General features: G+C 34.5%; 1 protein-coding gene across 1 annotated transcript; it reads right to left on the bottom strand.

The window, feature by feature from the left end:
- Positions 1-732: 732 nt before the first annotated feature.
- On the bottom strand, positions 733-18,960 carry SGCZ (sarcoglycan zeta). Its single transcript, XM_073798557.1, has 4 exons — positions 18,885-18,960; positions 10,945-11,070; positions 7,176-7,299; positions 733-996 (listed from the first exon to the last, which is right to left on the bottom strand). The coding sequence occupies exons 2-4, from the start codon at positions 10,998-11,000 to the stop codon at positions 802-804; spliced, it is 375 nt and encodes a 124-aa protein (XP_073654658.1). The 5' UTR covers positions 11,001-11,070; positions 18,885-18,960; the 3' UTR covers positions 733-801.
- Between the last annotated feature and the right edge of the window lie 2,293 nt (positions 18,961-21,253).

Raw genomic sequence — 21,253 nt, 5'->3', positions numbered from 1 at the left:
CCTTATATTGCAATCAATTGGATGTTTGGTTAAAAGCAAATACGTCACATGCAATAGCCAAGTACATACTATATAAGGCCGTTCAGATCTGACAAATGACGGTATAATGGCATTTTGTTAATTCTGTAAAGATTCTATTGCTGAGAGCTTTCAAAATTACCTAATGTACCAAATTCTAGAGTTAGTAGACAAAGAGTAACAACACATTGAATTTAAAGAAACAAATAAAACTCAGGGTGGGATTCTGTCTTGTCTTGTTTTGTTAAAAACCATGTATTGAATTTAATTTTTAGTAAAGCAAGCATTACATAATGCTTTAAAATTTTAAAATTCAGGGATAAAAGTTTACATCCAAAAAGATGAATGGAAAATTGTGCTTTCAGACTGTAGAACTAGTTTTCTTACAGGGTTAACCATTTCATCTTGCCATTGGATACTGGGAATTTCATCTATGTTATGTTTATGTGGCAGTCCACATCCAGGTCCTGCAAAAATCTAAAACTGTGTGCTTCACTTCATGTAGCAAAGGCACCTATGTTATTCTCCCTTCTGAGCAAAAGTTATGATCCAGTTTTCCTGCTGAAGATGGTTTTTCCACTGTTCTGTCACTCACCCTCTCCGTGTTGAGCAGTACAGAAAATCACGAGAGAAGGTGGTGCGAATCCCTGCTTACACTGGAAGGAGTTGCTCTGTGGACCATTTGGAGAAGCTCTGGACTGATCACGAGGGAAACGGAGCAGAACTGTGAAGGAGACGTACGGGAACAAAAGGCTATTCTGGTGTGAGGAGAAATCAGTCAGTTCAGCTCCATAAGCAGATGTTGCTACTGGACTGACAAGTAGACCCGGCCCCAGCTGGAGACAGGTACAGTTTGCCGTTGGGGCAGACACACAGTTCATGCACTGTCTGCCGAGAGTGGGAGGGGCTGGGTGAAGAAGAGGAAGGAGAGCCGGTCGGCAGGTTTCCCAGCCGGATTGTAGCCGCATTCAAAAATATCTAGGGGGAAAGAAATTGCATTTTAATTCCTTTTAGCATCCTATATTCTTAAGAGCTTTACAGCATGGTCTAATAAGAAAGACCACAGGACAAACAATTTTGTTGGTGTAGCTGCCAAACCTTGCTGAACCAACAAATTGCGTTCCTACGGTACAGCCCAAACGCTCTGTGGCTACCTGAGCCTTTGAGACACGGTATATTCTGAGAGAATGCCCTCGAAATGAAAAGCAAGATTGTATAATCTGCTTAAGGGGCCAACTCGGTTATTCAGACACCACAGAAAATGAATGCTTTTGACTGTCAGTTAATTTAACTTAAACATGCCAGTCTAAAGAATATACAAAGAAATAAGGATGTTTATGGAGATGCCATTAGTGAAGTGATGGGCAATTAATTAAAACAATTTTACTCTCTGGTTTAATTTTTTTTTTAAATACTCATAAAGTCACGTTGACTCCCAATCTACACCAAGTAGATAATGTGCATAGTAAATAACAGATAACTATTAGATATAATCAGGTTTGAAGACTCCATGAAATATATGACCTGTACTTAACACCCATGTTGCTAAATCTTCTAACTTGCAAAATTACTTCACTTATTCCAAATCATGGACACAACACTTTCAGGGCCAGGGATCATATGGTTTTGACATGCATGGGGAATGGTCCAAAGAAAGGAAAATTAGATCATGAATTTGAATGAGCAAAGAAACAAACTCTCTCTAGCTATGTCTTGATTCTATTGTTATGTAGCTAATTACGGCCTAAAGGCATCTCTAAATTGACAAGAGAACCAGAGAATATTCCATTTTCTACACATTTGCTCTCACCTAAGTCCTAATCATTTCTTACTAAGACTCTTGCAATAGCCCCCTAATTGGCCTCCCAGTGGCCACTCTTGTCCTCTTACAGTCTATTGTACATGCTGTTGGAGTGAACTTCTAAGAAATGCAAACCAAATCGTGTCCTACCGGCGCTCAAGTTTCTCTAACGGTCTCCCACCATGCTTAAAATGAATCTTGATTCCTTTCCACGGGCCACAAGCCCTGTATGATCTGGCCTATCTCTCTAACATCACTTCCTACAATTCTTCTTGCATGAACTCTCACGTTTTCTCAAACACATCAAAACAACCCTGGCCTCAGGGCTTTTTAACTCCTCATTTTCCTAGCCTGAAAAACTTTTCTCCAAATATTTACAAGTGGGGACAGATATTAACAGGGTGGTTAGAGAACAGAGGTAGGAGGGAGATTTCCTCTGTTTGCCTTTTTATGCTTTAAATTTTTTTGAAATATAGGAATCTATGGCACACTAAGAATAAGCCAGAAAAAGAATTCCTATACCATAGACATGTATACTTTAGATTAACTTTAATTTTAGATGTGAGCTTATTTGTCCTGATCTCTACTAAAAGGTCACACTCTAAAAGAGGACTTTCCTAACCACCCTATTGAAGTAACACAAATCCATTAATCTCTCCTTACCAGCTTTACTTTACTCTGTAGTAACAATCTCTTCCTAACATTATATTGTGTATTTGTTCATTTATTGTTTATTTCTCTTACTTGCAAGTAATATCTATGAGGGCAGGGCCTGTCATTGGTTCAAGACTATAGAAGAGTGCATAGAATTATGCCAGTACAAGTTGCATGAAGTAATGCTTTTCCTTCACCTTGTACATGTCTCTCTCCTCTAGGGTACAATTCTCACCCTCCACCAAAGCCCAGTTCATCTGCTTCATCCTCTATGGACCTTTCCCTAGTGCCCCAAGACGGAAAGACTCTTCTTATTTGGTTCTCCTGTAGCAGTTTATTATTAATATCTTATTTTGCTCATCACTTGGTAGCTTATTTTATAGTCATATTGATGTATTACTTTCTCTAATAAACTATGTCCTTCTTGAAGGTAGAATTAAGTCTGAATTTTTTTATAACTTCACAGTGCTTGACCCTGCATGTACAGCTTCCATGTAATACAAATAGTTGCTGAATAAATGGATAGATTATGAAATAAAAATGATTGCATTTACCAACAGTATTCAAAGTTAAGAAAGAATAATTAAAGTTTTTGTTTGTAGGTATCAAATGTTGAAATTTATTACTTCATAATTTCTTCTATGGTAAGTGACAGGAAAGCAAAGAGAAAGGACTTCTATTTTTTTTAAGATGAATTTTTGTTTTTCTGATTCAAAAGTTAAAAGTGCACAAAACTAAGTAAAAAAAAAATGACAACGTATTTTTGGGTTATAAATGCTGGGCCTCATTTCTTCCTGCTCTGTGTTTCCATGAAGAGGGACATCAGTGAGTGTAATACCAATTGCTACACGCTGTGGGTCCTTTCACTCACTTCTCCACGGGGGGAGGAGGGATGATTCCTCTTACTGGTTGAGTTTGACAGAGGAACTGTGTTTGCACAGCACATCCCCCTTTCTTCCCTTCTGCTGAGGAGTTGGCATGCTTGCAGAGAGTAGATATTCTCAAGCTTCGCCAATGCCAAACGTATTATAAAAACAAGCTCTGGGACTGTGGGGTTTAGGTCTGCATATGTGGAGGTTAGTTCATGCTGAAAAAGTGTTAGGAGCTGGTGTTTTGTCCAAGAAACCTTGTGACGTAGACAATAAACAATGCAACATGGAAAGCTAAAGAACATGTGGATAAGGAGGCTCATGTAGGATTCATCAAATGATTCTAAGATATTGTCAGTGGTTCATTTCTTAGTAAGCATAGAAGCAAGTGTTACTGGCAGCCCTGGTGAGTTTCAGAGGCTTGCTAACACCAGGCCACATCGCTGGGTTTTATAGTTTGGAACTGATTGCCTTTCCGTTGGTGTAGCCTGACTGAATAAATGTGGAGAGTAGCTGTTTTTATACAGGTAGGACATGCAGGTGGCAGCCTCAGAAAGCAAGCCCAGCTGTAGTGGCCTTATCAGTGGAGTTAGCCTTGAATCTTATGGTATGTGGCCTGCTTCAGTTTAGCTATAGCTGTGCCCTCCAGCTCTCCTATCCATTTACAGGTGACTCTTGATCATATTTGGCTATGTGGCAATACTTAATTCCATCATCTTCTGAGCTCCACATTGTAGCTTCACCCATATATGGGAGGTAGATTTTTATTAATAGGTAAATTTAAATGAATGGGGTCTTTAAAAGAGAAAATGGGAGCTGATTATATGGGGATGGATGATAACTAGAACTTTGGTGGTGATCACTTTGTAGTATATACAGATGTGAAATTATAATGCTGTACACCTGAAACTTACAGTGTTATATACCACTTTTACCTCAATAATAATATAAAATTAAAGAAGAAATAATAAAGGAACAAAGAAAGGATAAAGAAAAAGAAGGAATATAAATAAAATTCTGAATTTCGAAAGCTAGCCTCACAGATATAACATCCATCCATAGAAGGATGAAAGACTGAATAAATGATGGCTTTACATTTAAAAAATAAAAAGAAAGAAAAAGAAAAGAAAGGGGAGAAAAAATATTTTCTTGGTTTGAGACAGAAAACTAAGTTATGAGATAAAAAGGGGTGTCATATATTGATTCTTTCCAACCCCACGTAGCTCAGCTTTTCCAGGCTTCTGCAGCTTGGATGGACCCCCTCATAACTCTTTCTGTTCTGCTTAAGGCACTTCCGATGACACTGCTCACTTTCCAACTTCTAAAATTGATATTTCTATTCCAGATCACCCTATAAACCATATAATCCATTTGTTGTGAAACTCTTCCTGGTACTCAGAATGACACCCCCGAGCTTTTAAGTCACAGCCCATTGTCTTCTCTCTACCAAGAATCCATTTATTCCATTCTTACCTGTTGAAATCAGACCTATCCCTGTAGTAGAACATTTAATCAGTTTGCAAGATAAAAAAATTGTGTCATCTTGTAACATACGTTATTAAGTTACTGCATTGCATATGCTATTATAACTTTCAATGTTTTACCTACAATTGTCATTCATGTTGTTTTCAGAGCTGAATTTGAAATTCCTTGCAATACGGTGTCTGAAATGAATGAAACTTCTGCAGTGCAGAACTTTGTGTGCAATTTCATTCTTACTTATTTTGGTTACCTCAACACCATGTTTGCCCTGATTTTAATTAATTTAAACACTACCTAAGAGTAGGGACTTTATATCTTTCTGTATTATTTAATAATTGGTGGATCTGCCTTTCTGTGGCATAGTCAATGAAGCAAAGAGAAAGATTTTATATCATTTCATACTTCTTCCTAGAAAAATTACATGCGATTTCATTCTAATAGAAAGTGCTGTGCTTTTCTGTATATTTATTTTATTAACATAAAAAATGGCCACAGCTGAAAGCTTTTGGCTGTGACTTATTTACAGCATAATTCTCAATTCATAATTAAATGCTAATCTGTAATTGAATTCAAGGATTCTGCTGATACTCTGAATAAAAGAACATAAGTAAAGTGGAGCATAAATAGAAGCAGAATGGAGATTAATAACCATCAATATTTATTATGAGATGATTCATTATGAATAATTTGAATGAAATGATTACCATGATAAAAATGCTTTAAAAAAGATGTGAGATATTTAAGAAAGATTTCTCTCTTGCTGTGGTAGACAAAGTATTGCAGTCTGCAATTGCAGTGGGGAGAAATCCTGAAAGGTAATACGGATATATGTTTTCAATATTATAAAACATATTTCTAGATTATTTAAGCTGTAATATCAGATAAGATGCTAATAACCCTGGCAATAAGTTTGTTTATAAAAAGGAAGCCAAATGTGTAATACAAATTTATCTTGAATCAATAACTGAGATACTGGTTTAAAGGTAAGAAAGGAACATCCTCTTTTTGATTCTGTTAATGTCTGCCCTCGCATTTACATCTGAAGAGGTCCGAGATGCGCCAGAGCGTCACTCTCAAATCATCCTTCCAAGCTTTTTCTTCTCAGCTTGACCTTTATAAACTCATTAAAAAAATAAATAAGCACACGAAGGAAGAAAACATTAAGGGAATTAATTGGTGGAAACAGCAGCACAACAGATTTAGACCTTCAAGGACTTTGGGAATTGTGGTAAAAATATACAGAATCGAATATGTATTACGCATAAGGCTTTGAAATAATGAAGGTAGAATTAAAAACAAACAAGCAAACGAGAGCAACTACCAAGATGTCCAGGCAGATTTGAAAAAAAGCAACAGATGAGAGTCCTAGAAATGAATAACAAAATTACTGAAATTAAAAGCCCAATGTAGGGATTGAAGAAGAGATTAGATACTGAGGAGGAACCTGGCACGTGGATCTGAATAAATAGGCAGAGTGAGGCATAGGGCAATAAAGAAATAGAAATGAGGAAGGAGAGGCTAAGAGATCTGGAAGGTAAGGGAATGAAAAGACAACATTTCTTCAGAGAGTCTGAAAAAGGCCATAGAGAAAAGGGGGAGAGGGACTATCTGAAGACATTGTAATGTTGAGGAATTTCCAGAATGGACAAAAATGTGATTCTGCAGACACAATAGTCACAATGTATACAGCAAGTAAAGGAGACAAAATAAATACCTGCCTATCACATTCCAGTGAAAGAATGGAAGCCCAAAGACAAAGGGTTCTTTAAATCAGGCAGTAAGAGAAAGAAGAGGATCTTTAAAGGAATGAGGACAACAGAGTTTAAACAGACTCTTGGGTGAAATAAAGCAACATGGAAGAAAAACAGCATGTATCTCATCTAGGAAATAACTGAGTGAAATAGCAGAATAAACTTTTGCTTTTTGTTTCCCTTTTAGAAAAATATAGGTACTATTTCTACTGAGACAAACACACAAACTTTCAAAGCACTTTTTGGAAAAACTTTTTGAAGACCAAAATGGAACCAAGACAGCAAAGACTTGCCTTCATTCTGGGTATTACCTTGATATTCATTCCATTCATCTGTCGATTTTTGAAACTGCAGGAACTTAGATGCCCCACTTATAAATGACTTATGAATGAATATCTTTCAGTAGAAAATAAATGGAGCTTTGACTTATGAAAATAACATTAGGTTTACCCAGTTTCATATTTAAGAAGTATTAATATTTTCATAATTTGAGCCCTCTTATGAAGTAGTTCCTTATGTTTCTCCTGGAATCATATGCGTATAATTTGAGAAGAAGCACCCTCTGCAGTAAAAGGCCAGTGTCTACACCTCCGAACTCACCTCCCCCTCTGTGGACTGCAAGTGGAGCTCCTTCCTGCAGGCAGCCTTGAAGTCTCCAGCTGCAGCACTCACCTGGACCCCCCGGGGAGCTTCCATTATCAAGGACCTGGTTGGTGATTCAAGCCTTAAACAAACAAACAAACAAAAACACCTTAATATTGACAAGAAAAAAAGTTTACATTGGACTCAAAGATAATGTTAGTCAACTAAAACAAACAGGCAGGCATAAATACAAATCCTTGTCATTTCCAAAGAGGAAAAATGCTAAAATGAGTTTTAGAAAGATTTTTGATTGCTTTATCTATTTTTTGGCTCTTTCTTCATTTGTTAGCATCAATTATTTACTCTAATTTGTATAATGATTTAGTAACTGTTTCTTGTGTTGTTTCCCTTCACAATGCACATGAAAAGTAGGTCGTGGTAGTTTACTAGTTTAAATCTTTTACACATTTTCAATATTAATGATGGAGTCTTAAGAAATAAATTTCTAGAAAGTTAGCATGTAAGTATCCCTCAGTAAAGTGTCCTTGTCTTGCAAAGATGAGAGAGTTTTAATGAAAATCATTAATATTGCAAACTTCCAAATGTGCCCAGTCAAAATTCTGTAAACTAAAAAATTCTCAAGGGACTTTTTACACTTCTAGACATTAATTAAAATGAGGACGTAAGATATTTCCTACATCACCTGACCTCTATCGGCCCAAGAAAATGTCCACAGAATGAACGACATTAGTCTGAGAAAGAAAAATTAAACGAGGGGCGATACACAAGTGTTTTAGATAGCTGTGCCTGCAAAAAAGATAGTTGGGAGGCATTTTCAAAATTATCTCCAAATATAAACGTAGAGAAAGAGCAAAGGAAGGCAAAATACAGAAACAAGAATATAGTCGTAAAAAGCACTTGGTGTGATAAGAGATCTTATCCTGGAGTTGATCGTTTTGGATAATAGCTTGCTTTGGGGCTGCAACTGCCTGTGTTCCTCGTGACCTCAGGACTTCAGGACAAGAGTCCCTTCAGGCTCACATTCACCATCATCGAGAGCAACAGGTCTCCTTTGAGGCTACCATCCCAGTGTGGTTTTTCAGAGAGAATCACACCAAATAGTTTGAGCACTGAAGATCAGCCCTCCCTCTCAGTAGTAAAGTTGAACTTAAACACTTGAAAGTGATATTGAAGGACTAGAGCCAGCATTTTGAAGAAGTGATTTCAACACTTTAAAATTTTTTTCACTCACTAAAGCGACTTTGAAACTTTCATCCCTATAGGCCTTTCGGGTATCTTCATAAAATCCCTGGAGGGTGAGGTTTTGAATATACATATTTTTAAGAAATGTCTTTGTTTTTTTTAAAAACACAAATTACACATTTTCACAGAATTTTTTTTTTTGAAACTTCAAAAAAGTTTTTTGAAAACTTCAAAAAGAATCACCCATAATTTTTTCATTCATAATATTTCTACTTTGCACAGAGGGTCTAAGTTTCAAAATCTGAATGTTTAAATATATATTTATAAGTGATGTCCTCTGATACACCCCCAAATATTCACCATCTTGAATAATATATCTGTGACCGTTTCTATTTCCACTTGTTATAGACCATTTCTATAACATTAAATGTAATTACATAAGTTTGGGTATGACTGAACCACTCAATCAGAAGTCAGATAAGAACTTAATTAACATGAATTAATGTTCTGAAACATTATGAATCTGAAGGAAACAACACAACTTGTAAGTGGGAGGAAAAACACGCTTATTTTATCAAATAATTGATATGGTTTAGTTTGTTTCCAAGGATAAGGGGTTGGGATACTTATATATTTGATAGTAAAATATCTGTAATAAGTGTGAACATTTTTTGTACTATATTTTTACCCTATTTCTGCTAGAGCATTAAAATATAGTAAGTACTTCTGGGCTTTTGAGTTTTTCCATTCTCATCCTTACTAAATATTTAATTAAAAAATCTTAATTGTCTTCATCTTCATTTTAGACCTCAGGTACCCACTGGCAGTCTTGCTAATGGAGTGTTTTGCTAGCATTGACTTAGAGGATCCCTATTCAAAGAGGCAGTAAAGATGGAGAGCTGGCTAGACCTGGGTTCAGGAAAGTGAGCCAGCAGCAATAAATTTCAGTTTTATCATCTCTGAAATTGACAATTATAATGTTTTCTTATAGGATTGTAAGGAATCTCTTAAACTGATTAAGGGAAATAGCTATGTAGTGGGATAGTAGTTTGAAATGTATGGGATTTCCTCCCTGTCCCATTTCCTTGCTTCCTTTGCCATTCCCCATTCACTAAACACTATCTTTTGCCAAAAATGGTGGACGATAAAGCAGAGAAGCTGTTAAAGATATTTTGTGTTTCCTAATGTTACAGACATTTTGAGTTGAAAAAAAAACCCTAGCCATTTATTGTGTTGAAAATGATTCAGCACATAAACAAAAACAGAGAAGAAAACCAACATCAGTAAGACCTTGTTGTTTATTTCATGAGTTGGAGGAAATGTTTTCTTGATTCACAGGCTAGAGAAGATTTGCAGAGAAATAAACAGAATTGGTCTGTGTTCTGCTACCTGAGGTCAAGTCCTAGGTTTGTGGGACCTTTATTCTTTAGGTGTTAGAGGTCTGAGGAGAGAGTGATATTTCAGGATAAATGAGGACAAGAGACCACAAGATCCTCAAAGGAGAAAAGAGTGGTGACCTGCAGTGACTGAGGACTAAGTGACAGTAAGAAGAACATCTTGGCAAATGCCAGTTGGATCATGAGGCTACCAAGGACCAAATGTCACCCCAAATGCTTAGGCAGTGTAAGCGTCTTGGTATAACGATGCAACCCCAGGGAGAAAGAAGAGAAGTGAATAGACTGGGGCTTAGTTTCTGATAGTGAGCGCAATGGAGACCATACATGTAAATTAAAGTTTTACAGGAATATTTTCATTTCTTCTACAGATAATTTTGTGCCCTAAGACAATATATACCTGCCATATATATATATATACATATATATGTGTGTGTATATATATATAAAACCTATCAAGGGGTAAAGGGGTACATAAAACATGTTATATGATATATATAATATATATATAAAACTTATCAAGGAGTACATATATATATATATATATATAAAACTTATCAAGGGGTACATAAAACATAAAAAACATGGCAATTTTACAGTATTGCTAAATCCTTCAAGTTCTGAAAGTGATAAAGACTGAAAGTGATTAAGACTTTGAATTAAACAGGCTTCAACTGTATGCTTTGCTAATCTTGATAAAATTAAAAGTAGTGCTCACTAAGAAATGATGTAAGTTTTATTAAAAATAGCACTGTTTTATATAGTATCCATCACTCGGGTAAGTAATATACACTAGGAACTTTAATTATGGAGAGCGTGCAGATAGAGTATATAATAAAAATTTATTAGATCATTTGGAGGATTTCATAATTCTATTTTCAAAGGAACATGTTGTGGTATTCAAATATTTCTTATGAACATGAAAATTAAAGTAAGCTGCAAACTAGTTTTTACAAGCTTGCCTGACTATTTAGCATAAGCAAATAAACTAAATTTTGGGCAGCAAAAATTTCATAGCAGGACTACAATGTATATGGAGACCTAAAATCTTCAAATTAACACTACTGTGAATAGCATACATTCAGTGTGAGCATTTACAGATGCATGTATTAACCTGAATCATCCAATATCAATATTCACAATTACATGTATACTTACATTTAAATATTACATTTACACACATTACCTACCTAGAACTGCCCATTGTCTCTAGGTCTATCACTTGGTGAATAAGGAAAAAACACATTTTTCACAAGCGGTGTGCAAATTTTGTTCTATATTTCCATCCAAACTGCAAGTGTTAAACTCCATGAATTCTGACAATAAGAAAGTAATATTTGCATTTAAGCACAACGTGGCACTTTTAAAAGGTTTTGAAATCAGGTAAGCATATGATCATGATATTAACTATCCAAAGAACATTATAGAAAAAGTAGATGCAGACACAAAACTTAAAATATATAAAATAAAAAGTAAACATCATGTTACCAGTTATCCCAATTTATCAAAAGGATTTGATGATGGTGTAATAATATATTTCATTGACTATTTTATAAATAATATTTTCCCAGGCTCTTACTAGAAGCTGGGTACTTCTAGAGCCTATATTATAAACTGCAGGATATAGAAAAAGTATTTCCTATATGTATTAAAAGTGTTGCTGCATACTATGAAGTAATGAAAGTTATTTCCAAGAAGCAGTCTGGGAAATTCAGCAAAAGTTACATCAGTCTAATGAAAGAATTAAACATAGGACTTTGAATAATAAGCTCATAGTTTCTACACGAGTTCTACTAGAAATTTTCAATCCAGTTAACCTCACTGGGGCTCAGTTACCTAATAAATAAAATTACAGCGCACCTTACACATAAAATATTTTATTCATTGCAGAACATCATTAGATCTGTTCTTTATTAGTGTGTTAGCCATATATTTATAGTAATACACTAAAAGCTATTTTAAGGAAGGACAAGAAAATTTAAAAACAAAATTCCCTCTCTTAGTTTGGTCCTCCTCCCTCTGTCCCTAATGCGCAGTGTGCATCTCCATTAAACATGAACCAGAGCGCCTCAAAGGTGGGAATGCCTGCCTGCTCCACAGAAAGATCTTTTTTTTTTTTCCTGTCTTCTGACACTAGCTATGCAACTTCTTAAAAGAACAGCATTGTTTCCCAAATCGTAGGGGGTCATAATGACTTGCTGTTCCCTTTGTACGATGCTTATGCTTACCTGGGCTGTGAATCTTCAGTGAACTTTATGTAAAATACCAGTATGCCATTTTGATGTATGATCCTTTGTCTCGAAAATGTACATGACTGTGCTTTCCACTTCTGACAGGTGGAACAGTTCTCAGGGCTTCTGAGAGTCTGTCTCCTGGATTATAATCCTCAATTTGGCTTGAATAAAATTCCCTTTCATTAATTCTTCTTAACTTGATTGTTAATTGAATTTTCGTCGACAAAGAGTAAAATGATACAACCACTTTGGAAAGCTCTGGAATTTTTATATAAAACTTAACATAGCCAGATACGTCCCAAGCATCCTTCAATTATGAAAATGCATAGATAAAATACTGTATGTTCATATAATGGATCAGCAATAAAGCAGAAGGAACTATTGATACAGACAACATCATGAATGGCTCTCAAAAACATTATGTGGAATGAAATAAATCCTACAAAGAAGTACATCTTGTATGATCAATTTATATTAGTACTAAGTCAGCCTAATCTAATACAGGGTGAAAAAGAATGAGAGTAGTTTGCTTCTGGTGGGTAGTGGTGGGGATTTACCAGGAAGGAAATGAGGGAACTTTCTTGAGTGATGATAATGCTTTATATCTTGAGAAGAATTTGGATTACACAGGTGCATGTATTTTTCAAAACCCAGCAAATATGCATTTAGGCTTTGTGAATGTCATTGCATAATTATTTTACAACAAAAGGAAAGAAACTGTAAATGATCTTGGATACTAATGATGTACATGCTGAAGTGATCAGGAAAAGTGTACAGATTTATACAATTTATGTTCAATGCATAAAAATTAAGATCTACTGGTGGATGGACAGTGGAAATGTATACATAATTTAAGACATACAGAAAAATGATACTAGGAGAATCTAGCTGGGGGTTATATAGGCGCTTTCTATAAGATACTCTCAACATGTAGTATGTTTGAGAATTTTCATAATACGATGTCGGGAAAGAAAGTGTGGTCACAGATCTTACAGGATTATCTTTTGTCTTTTTTGGTAAAATTTGTAGAACTGTATACTATGAAAATATAAATAGGAAAACTGTTAATTGATGCTAATATTTGACTGTTATTGACTGTATTACAATGCAATAAAGATATTAAAGACATACAGGGATACTATAAAAATATGTAATTCCTGTTGTTATATCACTATATTAACATAAATGCTATATTATTCAAAGTCTGTATTTTACAATTATTTCCAGGAAAGGGATACCTAGAAAGGACATCTGATATTCTTTACTTTACCTGAAAATTCAAGAGTTTTGAGGTATTCCTGGATAAAAATAAGCTCATATTTATACTTCCATATCATGAAAATTCCAATATATCAAAAATAATAAATATATGTAATAAAATTCCAACAAGAATCTCAGTAGAGTCTCTTGAAACTTAAAACTTTATGTCAAAATATTTTGAGGGGAAAAATATGTGTGACAATTACCAGATTTGTTAAATGAAGATACAGTAGGAGATTTTCCTTTTAAAATTAGAACTTAATATAAAGGTATTTTAATTAAAAAATGATATCAAAATTAGAAATGGAAATTTGGTCAATGAAACACAATACAATCTAAAACAGATGGCAAGTATTTATGAGAAGTTAATATTTGACAAGTTGTAGCAATCATTTTGGGGTGGAAAATATGAGGTTATTTAATAAATGATGCTTAATAAATTGACTATCCATACTGAAGAAATAACATTAAATCCTTAACATGCTCTGCAAGAATAATTTCCAGTTTTATCTATTCAAAATATAAAAACTAATAAATTATAGACTGTAATTTTCAATAGAAAATTGGAAGAAAATTCAGAACATAATTTCCCATTTTATTTACTCAAAATATAAAACTAAGAAATGACCTAGTGTACAAAATAAACAACAAAATTAGAAGAAAAAACCCAGGAAATATCCAACTCTAGAAAAGGGAAACCTTTGAAACAAGACTGAAGCCTAGAAATCATAAAGAAAAATCATTTATATAGTTTACAATGTCAGTTTTTGGTTGGACTGGTTTTCTCCAGATACCCTCCACTTCTCAAATCAGCCTAGAATCCCTCTAGAATGTCCTGGGCTCAGATCTTGGAACTCGAATCAGACTAAACCTGGATTTTCTTCTAGAACCATCTACTAAGTAGACTTTTGGTAACAGAATATCAACAGTTAAATGATGCCCTGATTCTCTTCTCCATGGAAATTCTCAAGCTTCCACTGAGGGTTTACAACATATACTTAAACTATTTATTTTACTACAAAATACTTTCTAAAAGGCCTGTTGAAAAATGAAGTCCACATGTATTGGCAAAACTTGTGAATTTCTATGCAATTAGTCACTGGAATTAGTGAAGAACAATTGTGTTCATTTTTATAGCATTATAGTGATCACAGCAGTGCATTTCAGAGGAGTTTTTATAGTGGGTATCCAGGGATTATAGTAGAGAGAAGGATTAATGTTGAACTCGAGTCACTCTGCTGCCTATTTTTTCCAAGCAATTCAGTTTTGGTGTTTAGATACCGAAGCCATAACAAGATTTTGTTTTTAAGGTGTTACATAATTTTCAAATTTGAAAATGAGTGGCCTAGATTTCCAGAATTCTCAATATTCTGAGAAAATGATTTAGACTTCTCTTAAACTAAGTTGCACGATGCAATTACTCTGAGAAAATCATTTAGACTTCTCTTAAACTAAGCTGCACGATGCAATTACTAAATGGAAACTTAAGCAGAACTTGAGTATCATGTGCCTTGTTCTTGCTAAATATTTAATACAGTAAGAGAGACAGAGTTGGCACTCGTTATCTGCCATTTCAAGGATGAAATAAATGGAGAATTGCACAGAAAAGTGTTTTTAGAAAAAAAATCCAATGCAAACTGTGACCTGAACATATATTCTTATACTATCTTACCACTTTTACTGTCTTATCACTTAGGGCTACCCTGAGCTTTTTTCAGCTGCAAATCACATTGTTTTTGTTTCCACCATTTGTATTGTTTCCTGCCCACTTACACACCCCTTATGGTCTCTTCCTGAAAATTAGATCAAAAAATCCCTAGGTCAATTTTTGCTCCCTGTTCCCATGACTGGAAGGGTAGGCAAGCTTCTCATTACCCACATTTGCTACAAACTCTAATATACAAACACATACATAGAATGAAAGAATAAAAGGAAGGAAGGAGGAAAGAAAGGGAAGGAAGAGGGAAAAGGGGAGACAAGGAGAGGTTTGGGGAAGGGAAGTGGGGAGGAGAAAAATACTACTTTATTACCATTTTTTTCTCATAGGTGGAAAAATACCAGTAAAGTATATTACCCCTTTATTGACAAATTGTCTCAGGGAAAATCCTTACCATTTAATAAATGGTGGCTTTTCCTTGAACACGGGAACTATGTAAATCAAAGCTATGTGTTTCCAGAGATTAATTTGGAGCCTGCAAACCTCACATTTCAGTTTTAAATTATATGCATACAAGAATGGAAATGATACCAATTATGTCATTAAATAGTAACTCATTTTACTAAACCAAAGTCTAAATTCTTGCCTTATTCTTGGAGCAGTTAATAAAACTCAGATCCAAACAATCCTTGGACAATGGGCATTACATTATAGATTTTATCACTTCCCACCAAAGAGGGCAGAAATCCTATTGAGCTATAATAATTTAGCTACATATTAATTTAAGAAAAAATAAAAAGAACATTTATACTTGGACTATTTCAGGCAAAGTGCTATGATGTCCTTACTATTTGTTGTTTAGCCTTTTAACAAATAAGTCCCTGCCGAAAAACAATATCACCTTATATTAAAAAAAATTAAAGAAAATCTACACCTGTATTGTTAAAATGCACATGAAGACTACTAGCAAGACCTTGGCACATAGCAAGCATTCATCAAACAGCCGTTGAGTAAATAAATTATAGCAATCTACTACATTCCCACACCAAAATATTACCTAAACTCTACAGTAAACTTTTTGAAATGTTTCTTTCTAAAGTCTTTTATTCTTGACAAAAGCAAAATCAAAGACAACATGGCTTCTTACTCCCTAAATTACATTTTATTTACTTGGTGAACTGCTGTCACCTTGTTGATTAGACTTAGGTGTCAACCAAGGGTACTTCTTATTGCCCTGAAAGGAAACTTGTCAGCAAGACTCGTAAGGCTCTCCTCAGACACTGCTTTTAATCTTCAGTACACAAATGAATAATTGAATAACCTCGTCATTACTGTGCTTTGCTTCTGTTTCTATTTTGGAATTTAGATCAGTACCACTCATCTTGGGGGCTGCCAATCTGCTTTTAGTACTAGCAGCTAAGCCTCGCTTAGGTCAATGTTTAAATAATTTATGAATAATTAGAAAATAAAAACTGGAGACATGATATACTAATTATAATTTAATTCATATTCATACTTATGAATGTTGAGACATGTCAGTAAAGTAATTAAAATAGCAGTTGGTTCTTATCCTTTTTTGGTAATAGGCTTTTCATAATGAAAATCTGTGAAACGAGTACATAATTACTAAAACGTTAGAAGTAAAAAAAAGTTTCTTTTAGAACTTAGTAATTACAATTTTTTTATTGAATGAAACTCTGGTATCTATGTTAAAACACAGCTCAAAAACAGTTGGAATCAACGTTAGTCACATGTCTTAGTAATACAAAAACAAATGATAACACATTCCTTATATACAGGCATTTAGCATCCTCATTATTCAGTTTTACTAAGTTTCAATAATTCATGTTAACCAATTATAATAACACTATTATGTGTGAGATAGAGTGGCTGGCTGTTATTGAACTAAAGGTAAGCAAGGAAGACGTAGATCCCATTCTAGTGGCAACACAACCTTGTTAAGTAAAGAAGGAAAAGATAATTTATACAAAAATGTAGAGGTCCTAAATGAGAATAGTCATAAATCAAGACTATAACACACTATGAGACACTGTTTTCACATATTCTTCAACCCTCCTAAATCCTTGGGGTTTCAGCATAAAGTAAATAATTATTATATTTGTCTTATTAAAAAATGCCTGATCGCATGAAGAGGGGCACCTTCTCCTGTTATTCTTAACTAGCTTGTTTGAATCTGGGCTACTCAACTAGTGAAAAACTGAGTTTTTTAAAGGAATTTTATCAATGAGCTATAAAGGTCTGCAATATTTACTGTTGTAAAAGTATGACTTTTTAAAAATAAATTTATTTATTTTTGGCTGCGTTGGTTCTTTGTTGCCGCGTGCGGGCTTTCTCTAGTTGTGGCGAGCAGGGGTTACTCTTCCTTGGGGTGTGCAGGCTTCTCATTGCAGTGGCTTCTCTTGTTGAGGAGCACAGGCTCTAGGCGTGCAGGCTTCAGTAGTTGTGGCACGTGGGCTCAGTAGTTGTGGCTCGCGAGCTCTAGAGCACAGGCTCAGTAGTTGTGGCGCACAGGCTTAGTTGCTCCGTGGCATGTGGGATCTTCCTGGACCAGGGCTCGAACCTGTGTCCCCTGCATTGGCAGGCAGATTCTTAGCCACCGCACCACCAGGGAAGTCCAAAGTATGACTTTTTTTTTAATTAGCATTTTTCAACTTTATTTTTCTATTTTTATTTGAGCATTTTTTCCACTCATCCAAGTAGGAAGGGCTGAGCCTGCTCTTTATGAAATAAAATGGGTATTTTGCGTAATATTTTATTGTGTTTCAAGACAAAGACTCTATCTGTCAGGTTAATAATTTAATTCAGCTTTAAAAATGATTTTAAATATGTAATTTAGTTTTTTATATCAATATGGGTTGTCTTTTTTCATATCATAGCAAATGGACATATATACACTACCAAATGTAAAACCGATAGCTAGTGGGAAGCAGCCACATAGCACAGGGCGATCACCCTGGTGCTTTGTGACCACCTAGAGGGGCGGGATAGGGAGGCTGGGAGGGAGGGAGATGCAACAGGGAAGAAATATGGGGATGTATGTATATGTATAGCTGATTCACTTTGCTATATAACAGAAACTAACACACCATTGTAAAGCAATTATACTCCAATAAAGATGTTAAAAAAAAGATACCTATTTGAAATTAGAGGAAACATCTTTTTTATTGGCATATAACATTGTATTGGTTTAAGGTATACAACATAATGATTTTGATAAATGTATATATCACAAAATGATTACCACAAGTTATTATAATAGGCATAATTTTATATAAAATATATAAAGTATATATTAAATATATATTTACTGAATTAAGAACAATAGATAAGTTAATAGATTTTAGTATTTCAACTTTTATCAGTGATTGCCATGATTATGGGAGAATAATCATAAGGGGAGAATACCTTATAATGTTGTCCTCTCAAACTGACAGATGGAGCTTATTCCACTGGAAATATTAAATTGAGGAGCATATCACAGGGCAATTAAGTTCTGCCTTTTACTGATCACTGTTTACATTTGTTTCTGATTTCCCTCTACTTAAGCCTCCCTGACTATTTACAGCTTTCTCTCACTCTCTGCCTCCCCTTTCTTTATGCCTATGCGTGCCATATATTTCATTATCTATATCAGATTTTCTGAAATCCCTATTTTTATTAGTCCTCCCCTCAACATCCTCTATAACTGCCTTTTCTTTTCTTTTTCTACACTCCTCCTGTCCGATATGTTTATTTTATATCCATTGTATGTTTGTAAAGGAAAAATATACAGAAGGACAGAATAATAACTCACATTTTCTTACCCTCAATGAAATATCCAATTACCTATTTACCATGTAGGCAGGGAATGTCAATTCTTTATACAGTTACGTAGCATATTTTCTGCTTTAGTTTTTATATATCAAGGACCATCATCAGTGGTGGAAACAATGACACAGGTATAAATGCCAGGACTTACCTGAGGTCTTGGGAAGGTTCTGCTCTGATGTGAGGTGTTTCAACAGAGTGCCCGAACACTGCTCCTTCAGTGCCTGAGGATAACGTGAATCCAGGAGTCAGTATAAGCAAGTGTACAGACACACTGGTTTTCATTACTACTGTTATGCACCAAATATTCTTCTAAAAATGGGACAACTGAAAATAGAAGTACAGAAAATAAAAGAGAAAAATTGGAAAAGGAGTTTAAGGTAGTGAAGGGCCAAGGAGGGTAAATCTAAGTTTCACCGTGTTGACCCTTTTTAAAATGATCTTATTTATAAAAGTTCAGACTGACTGAGAATTTTCACCTTCTGATCATAGAGCAAGATCCATTTCCTTCCCTTTTCTTTATTTCCAGGTAAATGAATTTGAGGGAGGTATAGGTCACAATATTCAGTTCTTTCTACAAGCAGCAAAGCTTGAATGAAAATGTGGAGAGTGAGCTCTGATGTAGTATAGTATTAATTGTTTCAAGACATAGGTCCATAGGGCATTTAGCAATTTGCCCACAAGCAGTACTAGCCTTTAGTTAGAGTGATCATCGAACTACAGAGAACAGGGCACCTTACTTTGACCTTTCTGGAATTAAGGCTCAATCTAAAACCATGAACGGCTTGAGTTCATTAGAGTGGAATTCACCTGGGATCATAGTTATCTGAAGAGGTCACATGCTCAGGTAGTTGAATGATACTCTATCTAAACTTCCATTTATTGACTCCATTTGATTTTCCAGGTTGACAGAGCTTTTTCTAATTTAACTGAGCAAATAAAATGATTTTCCTTTCCAAAAATCAAATGCAAAAACACTCGTTAAAGATGATGAAAAAACAGCCTTTTTTTTTCTTTTGTAATTTTACATAAATGAGATCATTCCCTTCAGAATAAACTTTATTTTCTTTTGGTTTAATCATCTTCAAACATCTCAGTGTAAGATTGTCATGGCTGCTCCATCAATGGCCCCAACAGTAGCTCAACAATACAATGCAAGTAAAAAATACAAATTTTACACCTACAAAGTGAAGCTTCTTCTACTTATCATGAAGAACAATATTAAATACATTGATTCAATAAGCAATGAAAAAATTGCCAGTAGGAAATTAGAGCTAACATTTAAATTCCTTCAAAGTAAGTGTATATGTAGGGAAATATGCTAGAATCACCAGAGGACTCCTCTACAGTAAACAGCAATGCAGATTTGGTCTTGAATCACAGAGGAAGAGGTTTTTTTCAGTCTGTAACATCTATATTATGGTTCTAAGTGTAAGTGTACAAGGTTCTGCTCCAGTAAATTCCTTAGATTGCAGATTTCAGTTTATAAGCTAAAAGCTATCCACATTTGTTGACCTCTTATTGGATTTTATTAGTTGCTGGTGGTTTGTTTGTTTTGTTTTTTCCTAGAGAGGATATGTAAGGCATATACTGTTTATTTATTTAACTGTTTTCACAAATTTAGAGCAATTATTTCTTTAAGGAGTTTCCTCTTTTGGTATTTTTTAAAATATTTTATTTCTGTGAGTGGACAATTTTTGGAAATAGGTCTTTGAAAGTAAAGTAACAGTTTTAGATAAAACACTGATTTTGTGACTGTGGAGGGGCTGGCATTTGAAACAACATTCTAAGGCACAAATTTCTAAGTCTCAAGGACAGACCCCTTTGGCATTTTAAAATAAGATATAATTTCCAAGTGGGATAGCTATCCATAGGCAAAGTTCACAAGTTAATTTCTACTATTTTATAATTTTGAAAACTTCCCAGACAAGATGCCAGAAATATAATTAAAGAACTGTAGCAATATTTATTTCAAAACACAGAATGGCACATATAGTATAATAACTTAGTACAGAATATATCAATGAAAGTGAAAGTAGAATGTTATCAAAAGTTTAATTTTACAATGAGGATGAAAGACTGATAAAGGTGTTGATTCTAAGTATCAATATAGAAAACTATTGATGATTAAAAAAAAGATACTTGAAGAAATAAATGTATAATCATACCACCTAAGGGGCTACATTGAAAACTGCATAAAATATCATAAATAATTAACTAACTATAGACTTCCAGATAATGAGAAAATTAATCTCATCCTCTCACTTTTTGTTCTAAAATGAGCCAAAAGGGCAACAATTAATAAGCAACAATGATAATCTTAAAAGGAAATCAGTGAGGAAAAATAAAAGCCATCTGAGCCAGAAACAAACTCTCACAGCATAAAAAATCAAAAAATATATAAATATATATTTCCCATGAACGGGAAAATTTTACAAACATCAGACTATTGGTAGGGTTGCCAGACTTAGCAATGAAAAATATTGGACACAATTAATTTTGAAGTTCAGTTAAACATAA

This window comes from Tursiops truncatus, chromosome 21 (assembly GCF_011762595.2).
Source record: "Tursiops truncatus isolate mTurTru1 chromosome 21, mTurTru1.mat.Y, whole genome shotgun sequence".
NCBI lineage: Eukaryota > Metazoa > Chordata > Mammalia > Artiodactyla > Delphinidae > Tursiops > Tursiops truncatus.
This window is presented reverse-complemented; position numbering and strand designations above follow the sequence as displayed.